The 16,494-nt window shown below is 38.6% G+C and overlaps 1 protein-coding gene across 2 annotated transcripts in view; it reads left to right on the top strand.

Annotated features, from left to right (window-relative positions):
• The window catches only part of LOC125671976 (probable E3 ubiquitin-protein ligase HECTD4), a 69,030-nt gene that overhangs the window by 33,132 nt on the left and 19,404 nt on the right, over nucleotides 1–16,494 (top strand). For both annotated transcript variants that reach the window (XM_056139525.1, XM_056139524.1), the window contains exons 35-56: nucleotides 1,093–1,267; nucleotides 1,417–1,495; nucleotides 1,733–1,923; nucleotides 2,549–2,684; nucleotides 3,433–3,603; nucleotides 5,127–5,294; nucleotides 6,965–7,253; nucleotides 7,392–7,495; nucleotides 7,913–8,074; nucleotides 8,379–8,527; nucleotides 8,732–8,972; nucleotides 9,163–9,421; nucleotides 9,720–9,986; nucleotides 10,521–10,786; nucleotides 11,035–11,195; nucleotides 11,528–11,945; nucleotides 12,199–12,329; nucleotides 12,570–13,013; nucleotides 13,356–13,558; nucleotides 13,711–14,251; nucleotides 14,349–15,200; nucleotides 16,338–16,430. In XM_056139525.1, the coding sequence (XP_055995500.1) occupies nucleotides 1,093–1,267; nucleotides 1,417–1,495; nucleotides 1,733–1,923; nucleotides 2,549–2,684; nucleotides 3,433–3,603; nucleotides 5,127–5,294; nucleotides 6,965–7,253; nucleotides 7,392–7,495; nucleotides 7,913–8,074; nucleotides 8,379–8,527; nucleotides 8,732–8,972; nucleotides 9,163–9,421; nucleotides 9,720–9,986; nucleotides 10,521–10,786; nucleotides 11,035–11,195; nucleotides 11,528–11,945; nucleotides 12,199–12,329; nucleotides 12,570–13,013; nucleotides 13,356–13,558; nucleotides 13,711–14,251; nucleotides 14,349–15,200; nucleotides 16,338–16,430 (5,500 nt within the window). The remainder of the gene's footprint in view (nucleotides 1–1,092; nucleotides 1,268–1,416; nucleotides 1,496–1,732; nucleotides 1,924–2,548; nucleotides 2,685–3,432; nucleotides 3,604–5,126; nucleotides 5,295–6,964; nucleotides 7,254–7,391; nucleotides 7,496–7,912; nucleotides 8,075–8,378; nucleotides 8,528–8,731; nucleotides 8,973–9,162; nucleotides 9,422–9,719; nucleotides 9,987–10,520; nucleotides 10,787–11,034; nucleotides 11,196–11,527; nucleotides 11,946–12,198; nucleotides 12,330–12,569; nucleotides 13,014–13,355; nucleotides 13,559–13,710; nucleotides 14,252–14,348; nucleotides 15,201–16,337; nucleotides 16,431–16,494) is intronic.

Here is a 16,494-nt window from a genome sequence, read left to right as displayed (position 1 = left end):
AAAATCACGGCCCCTGGGGATCTAATGGGGCCACAATAGGGGGTCAAAGTTTTTTGTTTTTTTTAGTTGGGTTTTTTTTTTTTTTTTCGGTTTTTTTTTGTGGATATAGTGCAGATTCAAGTTTGTTAAAATCATGGACCCTGGGGATTGGATGGGGCCTCAAGGGGGGCATCAAAGTTTTACATACAAATTTATAGGAAAAATCTTTAAAAATCTTCTTCCCAAAACCACTAAGCCAGAAAAGCTGAGATTTATATGAAAGCTTTCTGATATAGTGCAGATTCAGGTTTGTTAAAATCATGGCCCCCTGGGGTAGGATGGGGCCACAATAGGGGATCAAAGTTTTACATACAAATATATAGGGAAAATCTTTAAAAATCTTCTTCTCAAGAACCATTGGGCCAAAGAAATTCACATTTACATGAAAGCTTTCTGACATAGTGTAGATTCAAGTTTGCAAAAACCATGGCCTCCAGGGGTAGGTTTGGGGCCATAATAGGGACTACGGTTTTACATGCAAATAGATATGGAAAATCTTCTGATATGGACCAAGGTGACTCAGGTGAGCGATGTGGCCCATGGGCCTCTTGTTGTATTCATGACTTTGAAGTAAAGTAATATTTGGGTTGTTTGGGGTTTAACATTTCCTCTAGAATTGTTCTCTTATTCAGCATTTGGTGAAGTACCATTAATTTAGACATGCTAAGTGCTCTTGGGTGTTAAACAGTGAGGTTTCTTTATCATAACAGTCACTGTCATCATGACAAAGATCTTATTTTAAGAACTTTGGCCTTTAAAGTAAGCAAACATCAAAGGACAGTTTTTTATTTAAAAGTGTAAAATATAGAGTAGCAGTTCTGGAATTCTTTTAATGGAGGATATTGTAGTTTTTGACAAAACCTTTCCCTACAAAATTTATAGAAACCACAGTAATTTTGGTGAAAATTTTTTGGAGAATTGATATCTGAATATTCAGAAAGCAATGGGAGTAACAATAGATAGATGTAGACTTTTTCTGAAAGTATTATGTTCATGAAATTCAAAGGACACATGAATTTCAAGTATGTGAAATCATAATTATAATTATACCAGGTGATTATGCCACGTTGGTAAGCCGCCGTCCCTCTATGGACTTGGCACAAGGCAAATCTCAGTCATCCGACAAGGATAAATCCGAGGAATCCGACATCCAGGCTGGGAAACTGTCTGTGTTCATTCACAAGAGAGAGGATCAGTTATCTCATGAAGTCATCCAGCCTCTACTGGGGTAAGAATCTGTAATATATAATCATTAACAGATCACAGTTGGTGTCAGTTATAAGTAGATCATACATGTATATGATGATTGGTGTCACGGGTGCATAATTATAAATCAATTTTAATATGTTTCCATGTGTATTAAATTTATTTTTGTAGGTCTGACAACAGACCTTTTCGAATTGGAGGTGGTGCGAACATGGAAAGGGTGGTTCGCATGGACAGAGAAATGACAAAGGTAGAAATATTCTACAAAAATTGTCAAAATATTTTATGAATCATTGAATATATCTGTTCTTCAGTAAGTCGTTATTTAGTCAAGGAGAAAATGCTGCTACATTATAGTCTTCAAATCGCTAAATGTCTGATTTCTATTTTAATTACATTGCTCTCATTGGTTATAGAAAGCTAAATATGAACTACTTAAAAGATGAATCCGTTATCACATGTCTTTATTTTTTTGTTTCCTAAATAGCTTGGTAAAGCAGAAGTTACCACAGAAGATGCTATATCAGCTTTAAAGAAGGCAGCTAAATGGGCACAGATGGGTCTTGTGGTGTCCACCGGCCCGCCCGTGGAAGGTGGACAGGCAGACACGCCCACTGGGGACAAGAAGAAACAACCAGTGGATGTAGTGTGCAGGGAGAAGAACACGGAATTAGCAAGGTATGATGTAGTCATATCCGCAGGCTCAGAGAGAGAGGGAGGGATGAGAGAGAAACGGAATTAGCAAGGTATGATGTAGTCATATCCGCAGGCTCAGAGAGAGAGAGAGGGGGGTGGGGTGGGGGGTGTGAGAGAGAAACGGAATTAGCAAGGTATGAGGTATTCATATCCGCAGGCTCACAGAGAGAGAGAGGGGGGTGAGAGATAAACGGAATTAACAAGTATGATTAACTCATATCCGCAGGCTCAGAGAGAGAGAGAGAGGAGGGGGGGGGGGTAAGAGAGAAACGGAAATAACAAGGTATGATTAACTCATTAACTCATATCTGCAGAGGAGGGGGGGGGGGGAGGTTGAGAGAGAAATGGAATTAACAAGTATGATTAACTCATATCCGCAGGCTCAGAGAGAGAGGGAGGGAGGGGGGGGGGGGGGGGGGGGGGGGTGAGAGAGAAACGGAATTAACAAGGTATGATTAACTCATAGAGAGAGGGGGGATGAGAGAGGGAATATATATATATATTTTGTGTGACTGTTTACGCTTAGGATTACTCTTTTCTCAGTCTTCTTGTCACTATTTGCTTTATGGAGAACAAAGTTTCAAAATCAAGTGGATTTGTTTTGTAGGACTGACCCAATTAGACCATTCATAAGTGGACATGTGGCAAACAATATGGCTACTGAAGTGATATCCCTTCTTCATGGCTTGCTTAGTGCCCCGGAAACTCACACCACTCAGTCATGGCCTCAGGCTGTTCAACGGGTGAGCATTTTTGATACAGTTGAACTTTGGTATCCTGAACACAGATATCCCGAATACCATGGAATATGTCAAAGTGATTCTGAAGTCCCAACCACTTATTCTTTAAGTATTTCGCCCTTGATATTTTGAATCCTCAGGTATCTCAGAAGTTTTTTCTCGGTCTCATCGAGTTCGAGATATCGGGCTTGATATTTTGAAACCTCAGATATCTCAGAAGTTTTTTCTCGGTCTCATCGAGTTCGAGATATCTGGCTTGATATTTTGAATCCTCAGATATCTCAGAAGTTTTTTCTCGGTCTCATCGAGTTCGAGATATCTGGCTTGATATTTTGAATCCTCAGATATCTCAGAAGTTTTTTCTCAATCTCATCGAGTTCGAGATATCGAGGTTTGACTGTGAATGGAATCATCGTTTATTGATTTGTAAAGACATGTCTTGCTGTAAATTCTCCTCTTAAAAAGTTTAGGGTTCTCCTGCTCAATACAATTTTACTTGTTGAAGTTACATATGTGTATGAAATATTATTTAATTCTTGCACTTTGTAATCTGCCAGCAAGGGATCAACATGGTTAATTACTGTACTGTGTCTGACACAAAATGTTTCTGTCAGTTTTATTTATCTGAAGTTTGCAGGCATTGTGAATGTTTCGAAATTACCAATGACCTATTTAAAATGAAAACCTTTGACAGTTGTTAGACTGAAATAAAAATGAAGCCTGTTCTGTAATCAATTTATACTTGATTCAGGTGCTACACAACTCCCTGTCCTGCCTGCCCCTCCTGCTGGCCTCACTGGACACCCTCTCTTCACCCCGCTGTAACAGCAGACAGCTCATGTCCATGTCCAAGATGGCTAACGCTGCCCTGTGTGCTCTGGGTGGATTCACAGAGGTGATCAAGCCAGGATGTGAAGTCAAGGTAAACCGATAAAATCTTACTCATTGTTTTCTTGCATCTTGTGCCACTGATGTGTGATGTAAATATTTGGAAGTCAAAAGTTGTACATGGTTCTATTAAATTGTATTGTGGAGGGAGAAATCTAAATCGGTGACATTATTTTATTCAGTTGTATTATATGCTGAATACATCCTGGATATTTGGCTAGACTTGTATTATATGTTGAATACATCCTGGATATTTGGCTAGACTTGTATTATATGCTGAATACATCCTGGATATTTGGCTAGACTTGTATTATATGCTGAATACATCCTGGATATTTGGCTAGACTTGTATTATATGCTGAATACATCCTGGATATTTGGCTAGACTTGTATTATATGTTGAATACATCCTGGATATTTGGCTAGACTTGTATTATATGTTGAATACATCCTGGGTATTTGGCTAGACTTGTATTATATGCTGAATACATCCTGGATATTTGGCTAGATTTGTATTATATGTTGAATACATCCTGGATATTTGGCTAGACTTGTATTATATGCTGAATACATCTTTTATATTTGGCTAGACTTGTATTATATGCTGAATACATCCTGGATATTTGGCTAGACTTGTATTATATGCTGAATACATCCTGGATATTTGGCTAGACTTGTATTATATGCTGAATACATCTTTTATATTTGGCTAGACTTGTATTATATGTTGAATACATCCTGGATATTTGGCTAGACTTGTATTATATGCTGAATACATCCTGGATATTTGGCTAGACTTGTATTATATGCTAAATACATCCTGGATATTTGGCTAGACTTGTATTATATGCTAAATACATCTTTTATATTTGGCTAGACTTGTATTATATGTTGAATACATCCTGGGTATTTGGCTTGACTTGTATTATATGCTGAATACATCCTGGATATTTGGCTAGACTTGTATTATATGCTGAATACATCCTGGATATTTGGCTAGACTTGTATTATATGCTGAATACATCCTGGATATTTGGCTAGACTTGTATTATATGCTGAATACATCCTGGATATTTGGCTAGACTTGCATTATTTGCTGAATACATCTTTTATATTTGGCTAGACTTGTATTATATGTTGAATACATCCTGGATATTTGGCTAGACTTGTATTATATGCTGAATACATCCTGGATATTTGGCTAGACTTGTATTATATGCTGAATACATCCTGGATATTTGGCTAGACTTGCATTATATGCTGAATACATCTTTTATATTTGGCTAGACTTGTATTATATGTTGAATACATCCTGGATATTTGGCTAGACTTGTATTATATGCTGAATACATCCTGGATATTTGGCTAGACTTGTATTATATGCTGAATACATCCTGGATATTTGGCTAGACTTGTATTATATGTTGAATACATCCTGGATATTTGGCTAGACCTGTACTATATGTTGAATACATCTTTTATATTTGGCTAGACCTGTACTATATGTTGAATACATCCTGGATATTTGGTGATTTTGTTGTCTTTGATTTGACACAGATGCTAGGTCCAGGAATAGATGATAGTTCTGGGACTGTCGTCAGTGTATCAGAACAGACAGGAATGGCCACCGTTCAGCTAGATCATGAAACAGAGGAGGACAGACATCCACGCTTCAGTGACACAGTTCAGGTCCCCATAAACAGAATTATCCCTGTTAGGAATGAGGTAATTTATAAACAGAATTATCCATGTTAGGAATGAGGTAATTTATAAACAGAATTATCCATGTTAGGAATGAGGTAATTTATAAACAGAATTATCCATGTTAGGAATGAGGTAATTTATAAATACAATTATCCCTGTTAGGAATGAGGTAATTTATAAATAGAATTGTCCTTTTTAGGAATGAGGTAATTTATAAACAGAATTATCCCTGTTAGGAATGAGGTAATTTATAAACAGAATTGTCCTTGTTAGGAATGAGATAATTTATAAATAGAATTGTTGTCCTTTTTAGGAATGAGATAATTTATTGTCCTGTTAGGAATGAGGTAATTTATAAACAAAATTAGCCCTATTAGGAATGAAGTAATTTATTGTCCCTGTTAGGAATGAGGTAATTTATTGTCCCTATTAGGAATGAGGTAATTTTTATGAATTAGGATTTGATGTTCCACATTGAGTAGAGATTAGACAGAGTCACTTTGCATAGAGATTTGATAATACTACTAAATTTGTATGTAAGATTAGAGTTTATAGGATATTGTATGTACAATGTACTGTTCAGTTTTATTTGTGCTGTTTACATGATGGGAAATAGTGGAACTAACCTTATCTGGATATTAACAGTTTCCAGAGACAAACGATAGATAAAACAGCAAGAATTCATAATGGAGCAAAATTGGAATATGTTTCAAAAACTTGAAATAACCATGAGTAAAATTAATGCCTAAACAGTGTTAAAATGTGTTGCACTTCTCAATGTGATCTCTGTACAGTGTAGATTAATGTCTCAATGTGATCTCTGTACAGTGTAGATTAACGTCTCAGTGTGATCTCTGTACAGTGTAGATTAATGTCTCGGTGTGATCTCTTTACAGTGTAGATTAACGTCTCAGTGTGATCTCTGTACAGTGTAGATTAACGTCTCAGTGTGATCTCTGTACAGTGTAGATTAATGTCTCAGTGTGATCTCTGTACAGTGTAGATTAACGTCTCTGTGTGATCTCTGTACAGTGTAGATTAACGTCTCAGTGTGATCTCTGTACAGTGTAGATTAACATCTCGGTGTGATCTCTTTACAGTGTAGATTAACGTCTCAGTGTGATCTCTGTACAGTGTAGATTAACGTCTCAGTGTGATCTCTGTACAGTGTAGATTAACGTCTCAGTGTGATCTCTGTACAGTGTAGATTAACATCTCAGTGTGATCTCTGTACAGTGTAGATTAACATCTCAGTGTGATCTCTGTACAGTGTAGATTAACGTCTCAGTGTGATCTCTGTACAGTGTAGATTAACGTCTCTGTGTGATCTCTGTACAGTGTAGATTAACATCTCAGTGTGATCTCTGTACAGTGTAGATTAACATCTCAGTGTGATCTCTGTACAGTGTAGATTAACGTATCATTGTGATCCCTGTACAGTGTAGATTAATATCTCAGTGTGATCTCTGTACAGTGTAGATTAACTTATTCAATATTTCAGTCACTGACAGTTGTACGTGTATTCAGTCACTAACAGTTATACGTGTATTCAGTCACTGACAGTTATACGTGTATTCAGTCACTGACAGTTATACGTGTATTCAGTCACTGACAGTTATACGTGTATTCAGTCAATGACAAGTTATACGTGTATACAGATAACAATGTGATTTATTTGTATTGCTTTACAGATCTATAAATCCACAAACGTCCCAGTGACCGAGTCCTTAGTCATGGCCATCAAAGCCATCCTACTACCACAGGATGATGGCACTTGTCCGCTCCAACAAATTCTGCCTGTTGCTGGGGACGGAAGCAGCCTGAACAATCAGGTGTGTCGTGTGGTGGCCGAGCTCGAGACTCGTGCATGCATTGTGCTTGCTCAATATCTACATGACATCGAGTTTACAAAGGAGTTCATTCAGCACTGTGGGTCGACTATTGACATTCTGAAGTCGCTTGCAAAGGACTGTAATTCAGGTTTGTTTGTTTTGGTACATGTTCAGTAGATGGTTAAAGTTATTCTTACAACCTTGTCTCTGTTAGACTTTTGACATATCATCCTAGAAAGTTTGCAGAGGTGAGTATAAAGCTAATGCATTTTTATTGGTTGTGAAGGAGACCGGCTGTCTGTGGTGGAAGGCCAGTGTTCCAGACTGAGGCTGTTGTACCGAGACTGTGCCAAACCGCCCCCTCCACCCAGCAAGCTTGACTGTCGTGCTGTAAGTAACATTTATAAAATAACCAGCAAGTTTGAACTATGTTGTGCTCTTGGGAATGTTTTTTTTTAAAGGCAATATGGTAAATATAGTCATAGTTTACCAACAGATTATTATTATTCAGAGATCACAAGACTGATAAGATTCTGGGGATCTAATTATAACATTTTCAGAAGTTATCTCTCTTTAATTATGACTGTACAAACAAGTAAACATATTTCTACCAGCTCTAATGCTCTGTTGTCAGTCATAATCATAAGTCTACGTGTGTAGCTGCTGAAAATCCTATTGAAATTTGGCATCTGTTTTGTTTGTTAGTAATCATACTACTATATGTAGTATCAAACACACAAATAAACGAAATTGATAATTTACTTGGTAGACATATCTTTCACCTTATAAACTTTATATTGTGTATAGAACCAGGAGATGGTGCTGGATGCCAATCGGTCCTTTCCCCCTGTTAGGGCCTCCGTGTTCTCCCAGGCTATGACAGGAGTTACCTTCCTTGGCGATCCTAGTACAGGAAGTGGACTACCCAGGGGCACAATGATCTATGCCAACCAGCCTATTCCACAACAAGTAGAGCAATTTATCAATTATCAGATACTCTTTATTTAGGCTGTAAGAGAAATGGAAGATCGGCTTGAACTTTAATTCTTTCCGTGAATATAGAAGTATACAGTTAATGTAATCTGTAGTTAATGTTGTAAAAGTTTTTTTGAAATTTCCTTCTTTATAAGCTGTCTTGCTGTTATACCCTCTGGTCCCAAAATTGGAATGAACTTATCTTATAGAAGTTGTCTGATTAGCTTTATATGCAGTTTAAGAAAACAAAGTTTTAATTGCATGATGTATGAGAATTAATTCTGTTTTGCTTTCGAAGGCCCCTGCATTTTACTGGGAGTTGGAGATCTGTTCATTTGGAGACAGCCAGGAGGAAAGTGGGGCCGTCATCTCATTCGGTTTCGCCCCTTCAGCTGACAAGAAAGATGGGGCCTGGACCAATCCAGTAGGAACCTGCCTGTGTTTGAAGTAAGTCATCCTTTTTTAATTACAGTTGAGTCTCATTAGTTCTCACATTTGGTTTCCAAGCAAAATCAATCAGACAAATGAGATGTCCAGCTTACGGCAATGCATTTATTAAAGATACATGCAAAAGTTGGTTCTGAGAATTACTGTCACAATGTAACTATTACATACATTATTAAGTGATAAGTACTTTTTTTTCCTCATCAGTAATGGTAAGGCTGTCCACTACAATGGTGCTAGTCTTCTCCAGTGGAGAAGTGTAAGACTGGATGTCACTCTGAATGCTGGGGACATTGCTGGTATTGGGTGGGAGAGGACCGGAGAATCCCCAGTCCAGGGACAGACCCCCAAGGGTAGAGTCTACTTCACTTACAATGGGCGTCGCCTCAATGCCTACATGGACGACGTGTCTGGTGGAATGTATCCTGTTGTTCACATTCAGAAGAAGGTCAGTTTTGTTTTATAGAATGCTAAATAGTAATGTTTGATATTGGTTGACTTCTTTATCTGTTTCCTGATGACACAAACTGCACAATTGTGGCATTTCTCAAACAGTTACAGATTTATTATTATTTTTGCATTATTCATACTAGGATCAAAGTAAGAAATGATGTCTAGAACACTTTTGCGTTTTTCAGAATACTAGAATCCGAGCAAACTTTGGGACACGGCCATTTGCATTTGCTGAGGGACAGCAACACAAAGAAGCAGCTGATGCTGCCAATGACTTGACAAGAGAGATTCGTGAGAGCTTCTGTCACCTGCCATTCCACCCCCAGTCAGACAGCGAGAATGAAGGCAGCTCACAGCAAAGTCCTGATGCAAGCATTATAGATGAAATCAAAACCCAAAAAGGACCACCATGTAAAACTGCTATCATACCCAAACCACAAAATGGTAAGTAAGGCTAATTCAACCCACCCACCCAACCCCCGCCCACCCTACCCCAAAAATGCACATTGCCTTGATTATTTATTATGTTTGTGCTTTATAGGGAAGTAACTTGGGACATGTTAAAGGGTCAGCTTGTTTACACTGAAAGCTAATACTAAGAAGTTTACTGCTAAGGGCCCTAGCTTCTTGTAAATTTGTTTTTTGTGTCACAGCCAAATAAATGCTCAAATCTGATCAAAATCTTGCTTACAGTAAATTACATGTAGTACAGGTATGTGATGTTGCCTTTTCCTTTACCCAGTATACAACCCAGAGGAATGTCTTGCCTTCAAACTCTTCAGTTGCTATGACAACTTTGTGACTACCGGTCCAGACCAGCGTGGTCCTGTCATACAGGACGATGAGTCAGATGACGAGACAGTAGAGGACGATGGTGGATCCGAGGACCATTATGCTCTCCTCGTCAAGGCCTGGGAACAGAAAGTTTTCCCTATCATCAGGCGAAGGTTCAGAAATGAAGCGGAGAGAAAGGACGGATTGGAACAGATCAGAGGAGCTCTACAATTAGGTACATATGTTGTTTTTTAAATGGCGCAGTTTGTTTTCACTTGTGAATTAAAAAAGAGGTGAAATCAATGAATTCCTGGGTAAAATGAATCTAAGTTAGCAATGCTTATCAAGTGGATGGCATCATATGAACGTACAACATATTTATATTGTCAAGATTTTAGAAATTCTTTAGTATTCTTGAAAGTTTGTAAACTTGTTTCAGTCTACATGACTATCGGTGAAATTTTACTCTCTTGATGATCAGTAATAAAACTGTCCATGACAATTTTGTGTACTGTGTCCATGACAATTTTGTGTACTGTGTCCTTGACAGTTTCGTGTACTGTGTCCTTGACAGTTTTGTGCACTGTGTCCTTGACACTTTTGTGTACTGTGTCCTTGACACTTTTGTGTACTGTGTCCTTGACACTTTTGTGTACTATGTCCTTGACAATTTCATGTACTGTGTCCTTGACAATTTCATGTACTGTGTCCTTGACAATTTCGTGTACTGTGTCCTTGACAATTTTGTGTACTGTATTTTATTCTGTAGGCATGACCGATATTGCCCGGCAGACTGTGGAGTTTTTATACGAGGAAAATGGTGGTATTCCCAGAGACCTTCATCTGCCCACCATAGAGAATATAAAGGAGGACCTTGCCAAGTTTACAATAGAGAGAGTGAGGAAGGGAACCACCGTGGTGATCAGGAACACCGCAGAAACCTCCACTGCAGGCACCACAGTGCTGCCCAAGTTTGCCGTCCGTAGCATGCTGAAGACGTTTGGTCTGACTGGAAATGTACTAGACGTTGACAATGTAAGTTACATGTAGCAGGTCATTCTCAAAAATATTCAAATGGTTCCATATTCTGGATGCGTTATGCTTTTATTTTCATTTTCCCTTGTACAAAATGGAAGGAAATGTAGGTATGTGTATGTGTACCTCTATTGTCTGTGGAAAGTTTTCAACCAGCAACCACAGAATCCACCTTTCCTGAAAAGTTAGATATGATTTGAATATTTTAAGATGGGCGATCATCGGTAAGATATTGTATTCCATTTCAGTCCAATGAAATTGTACAAGTGGAGGTTTACTTGAGAAGCGAGGGTGTCCTTGTGCGGTTCTGGTACCCCATAGAGATGTTAGAAAGGCCCCCCCAGGGACTGAGGAAATCCAGCATTACAGGGGGACAGATACTGGACACATCAAATATCTTCATTCACAGGTTAAATGACAAATATCTTCATTCACAGGTTAAATGTCAAATATCTTCATTCACAGGTTAAATGTCAAAGAGAAAAATTAATTTAAATGATTGTTTAAATCAACATTTAGTGTATTATGTAGTATGTGAAATGTTCGCTTCAGCTAATTTTCTTTGAAATGAGCTGGAGACTATAAATGTGAATCATTGTTGAAAGATCATTACTGAATGCAGTGTTAACCGATCTGTATGGAATGCTTGTCTTGACAATGTTTTATTTTGTAATGATAAACAAATAAAATACCTTGTTTATTGACAGTTTAAAAATTAACAGATATGCAAATTCTTTTTAGAGAGCTGCTAAATTGTGAGTCAGTGTTGGCAAAAATGTACTGTAGAACAGCCCTTCTGAAACTGATTGACCACTGCAATTCCCCAGCCATGGACATTGTATCGTGCTCCGCCAGTCTGGGCTCTGGTATGGCCGCTAGTGCCGCTCTACTCCAGCAGTTAGACATCGAGAACCTTCAGCTATTATCCAATGAACTTCTGTGTCCTCCGCAGGCCCATGGTACTGTCATGGCAACATCCCTAACAACAGCTTCTTCATTAAAGCAGTGCTTAGCCAATCATATGTGTTCTCTTACAAAGATATTGTACAAAGATGAAGACAAATTAAAAAGGGAGCTGGCAGTAGCAATCGCAAGAGCGGCCAATCAGGGGGAAGATTACCTGATTGAATTGACAACTCAAATCTGTCTATGCTTTCAGGTAATTCTTTTTTAACAAAAATATTTTTGTAAAAAATTAATCTATGTTTAGGATGTTTATAATTTAATTTGTCGTTGCATTTTAGCAGATATGTTTTCAAGTTTCCATCCATGTTTTTGACTGTTGGCTCTTTATACATTCTTTTCAATATGCAAATTGGAAGGAAACCACCAAAATGAACTTCAAAGATAACACATGAATAATCGCTGTGTCATCAGAAGTAGATGAGAAATGTGTTTGTTTTTTATCACAGACTGCTCCTGAAATGTTCCCTTATGAAGAATTTGCAGTGACAGAGGTCAAGGTGAACACAGACCTCCACTTCCCAGGAGCAGGATGTCTTGTAGTGTCCTGTAAAACTGATCCTAAAGCTACAAAGAAAGAGTAAGTACAATAACTCAGCCTGTATCAACTCCAAAATGTTGTGTAAATTGTACTCCTTATTGGCACCAGACTTGAAATTTTACTACTTGCATAAAAATTACAAAATATTCAGGATGTTGTCCAATCAGAAGATTTTCCCATAAGAATGTCTAGGTTAGACAAGTTTCACTGTGTTTATTAATGTGTTGCTGACAAATTGATGATGGACCTTGTACAGTAATGTCCCTTTTCTCTGTTCAGTACTTCCCTTTACAAGTCTCCTTGGGCCAGGGTGTTTTCCTATTCTGGACAAAGAGTGAAGAAGACTGGCAATGCTGCTAAACTTGAGGTTATTTCTTACCCCCGAGACACCACCTCCACCAGCAACCAGAATGAACAGTACACACCCGTTATCATCCCCACAGACAGGGTCCACGTCCGTCTGGGTGTTTCCCCACCCCCAGGGATCATCTTGACCATCCATGCACTACCCCCACAGTTTCTGTTGGCAGTGGCATACATAGAGACACTTATAAATGAGAAGTATGGCTGTGGGACTAAGAGCTGTGGCTCCAGAGAAAGTTCGAAGATGACTGACAGCCATCTGACATTCCAAAATCAAGACTGCCATGACAGCCTGTGGAGCGTGGATAATATTGTCATCACTCCTCCGGTGTTCAGACACATGATTGAACTTCTCTGCAGGTAGATATAATTGTGTTAGTCCCTTACCAGTGAGAGTTACAGCCCTTTGTATGAAATTTGTTGAATGGTAATTTACATGATCAGTTTTATGTTTCAGTAGGAAGTAACTCTTGCACTGAAAGGTTGCATCTACATGTTCTTGATATCTTAGAAATTACTTTGGATCTTGTACTATTGATTTTTCCATTACTGAATTTTCCATTTTATGTTAACATATATACTGTTTTAAAAATGCTTTGTAAGTATGAAGGCAGGTACATTACAATCTGTGAAGTTTCTGTGATCCTGCTTGACATTTATTAGGAAGCAGGGTCATATTACACTTTGCATCTCTCCCTCTAGACACCTATGGATGACAAACACACCGGCCATCATCAAGGAGTACCTGTTCCACCTGTTGGCTCAGTCTCTAAGAATCCTACACTACAGTGAGGGATGTAACAGCAGTAAGCTCCCCACTCTCAATCCTCACCTCAACCCCTCCACGGGACTACTGGTGCAGCTTCAGATTGAGCTTCGCAGGCTGTATGAGGAGGAAACAAAAGGTAATATTGGGAATTGTGTCAAACAGAACTGCATGTCATTGTTGTCATACCAAAGAAAATGTATTTATGATGCATTATTAGTCCAGATGCAAGTGCTCGGAAGCATTTCCACATATGCTTTTTAAGTTAATGCTTCAATATTCTCATGACAGGGTGGCCATCAGGGACTTTAGTGAGTGGGACAGGCATTGGGATAGGTTTCTCAGACAAAGGTAGATTTTCCACATACTTTCATGCTTTGATGGAGGTCAACTTAGCTGTGGCAGAGTTGCGATATGAGGACTACTTCAAACCTCCTCCCAGTCTCACTGCTCCGTCCTCCTTCCCATCATCTGCCCTGGAAACTGCATCTTCATCTACTCATCCACTAAGCAGTCCCACATCATCTGCCAAGAGGAAGAAGCTGAAAGCGAAGAGAGATAAAGAGAGAGGTGGGGCCGTGCCTAAGCGATCCACTGCCTCTCAGCGAACCAGTGAGAGTGATTCTTCTGTGTCTGTTAGCTCAGCATCGTCTGCTGATGTAACGCCGTCTTCATCGTCTGCTTCAGCAGCATCTGCTTCTCCTTCCACATCAGGGACGTCCATTGTTACAGGAGGTAGTGAGCCGGGGAAGGGAGATCCTGGTGGAACAAACGTAAAGATGGAGGACATTTTGTGGCTACACAGAGCTGTAACTGTCTCCAAAATTCTCAGGTTAGTGGTTTTTAAATGTAGTGTTTTGATTTTGAAATTTTTTTATGATGTAAAACATTATGGTCATTCTGAAATATTGACTCTTTCCACTTCACAGATGCCTGGGATTTAAGGAGAAACATGGCAAACGTTTTCTCAATGATGCTGTGTCTGACGCAGCGAAGACATTGACTACGCCCTCGATGGCAAGCCGCATGTTGGTGATAACAGGAATTCCTCCCGACTTGTCACCTGATACCGTTAAACAGGCAATCAGAGCCTCTTGTAATGCTAATGGTGGTCTTGACAGAGATGAGATCTTTTTACCAGAACTAGATGTACCTTCAGATACTCCTGAGGTACCATCAGTCCTTCCTGATTTTCCACAACCATCCACTCAACAAGTGGAGGAAGCACCTGCAGCAGCAGACAACAAGGATAAACAAGAAGAAACATCCATCAAACACATCAAAGGTTATGCTGTGATAAATGTTGTGGCCAAAGCTAAGCTAGAGAATGTTAAAAAGGCTCTGTTTAGAAATAAGGTCCTTGTGAGCAGCTTGACCAAAGATCAGGAGGAGGCTGGCGACGTGCCAGAAGAAATGCTATCCATCACCACTGTGCTGCCGACATTGATAGGTGAACCTCATGCAAATATAGCCATTGAAGAGTACCTCCAACATAAATTCTTCACTGATGGACATCAAAAAGAAATGTCGGATTCTGCCACAGTGGCTTTTACTGAAATCTTTCACAGCTGTTTCATCATGGAGCACAAACAAGGAGGCAGTGAATTTCGACACGAGTCAGGATTTATCTGTTTAGGCAAGGACCAGATCTTGCAGAATGTACAAGAGAATTTACTGTGTGTATTCCTGAACAATATTAGACCTCCAAAGAAATCCCTGACTGAACAAACCATGCACATTCTCAGACGTTACGGGATGTTGAAATCTCCAGACAAAGAAATGTAAGGACAAATTGTTATATTTCCTTCAGACAAAGAAATGTAAGGACAAATCATTATATTTCTTTTAGACAAAGAAATGTAAGGACAAATTGTTATAAATTTCCTTCAGACAAAGAAATATAGGAACAAACATCGTTATATTACCTTCAAACAAAGAAATGCAGGGACAAACATCGTTATATTTCCTTCAGACAAAGAAATGCAGGAACAAACATTGTTATATTTCCTTTAGACAAAGAAATGTAGGAACAAACATCGTTATATTTCCTTCAGACAAAGAAATGCAGGGACAAACATTGTTATATTTCCTTCAGACAAAGAAATGTAGGAACAAATATCGTTATATTTCCTTCAGACAAAGAAATGCAGGGACAAACATTGTTATATTTCCTTCACCCATGTGGTTATCCTCTGGGTTCAGTTTGTTGGTTAGCAGGATTTTTTAATGTTATTGTAAGTGAGGAGTCTGAAAACTGGCAACAAGTGATACAAATTTGGGGAGATGGGGGGTAGATGTGGGGTAGATGTGGGGTAGATGGGTATAGGGGTTGATTGTGCCACCTTCACAGGGCTATTCAGCCTTTGAATGCTGATCTATATAGTTTGAGACCTTGATATTTGGGAAGGAAATTCTTGTAAATGAATAGAACTTAGAGGCATAGAGGGTCTATCTTTTATCTCAAAAATGACATCACGATATTTTGCAAGAAGAACTCCAAAATACAAATTTGTAGTATTAATTATAAGTTATCTATAGCTGCAGCGCTGTGAAATTGAAGTCATTTTGACATTTTAGTCCTTTATAAAATGTTTGTCTGGGGGAGAATATATTAAACGGGTACCCCACTGATTGGTGGCTACACACAAACATAAGAGATGCTGAGTCAACAGGGTACCAGTTTAGGCAAATGAGAATTATTTTGTAATTACTATCGCATCCAATGTGTTTGTAAACATTCTGAAGAACTTTTTGTGATTTTCTAGTTATGATCTTTAATTTCACCATCGTTTTGGAACATGTTAAGTTTTACCAATATCTTAGACCCTATGCCTTTAAGAAGACTTTTATATAAAACAGATCGATCATTCTTAGATGACAGACATTTTGAATCAGAAATTTTCAATCTTATCAAACAGGTCACCAAGTGCTGATAAACCTGGGAGAGGAAAACCCTCCAAAAAATCTCCAAGGGGTTCCAAGGAGAAGGTTGTCTTGGGAGTTGTAGAGAAGTAAGGATTCATAGTGATAGGCAATTTATGTTACAGATTACTACTTAAACAATGCATAATTAAA

Source organism: Ostrea edulis, chromosome 1, assembly GCF_947568905.1.
Source record: "Ostrea edulis chromosome 1, xbOstEdul1.1, whole genome shotgun sequence".
Taxonomy (NCBI): Eukaryota; Metazoa; Mollusca; class Bivalvia; order Ostreida; family Ostreidae; genus Ostrea; species Ostrea edulis.
Note: the sequence above shows the minus strand (reverse complement) of the source record. Positions and strands in the feature narration are given on the sequence as shown.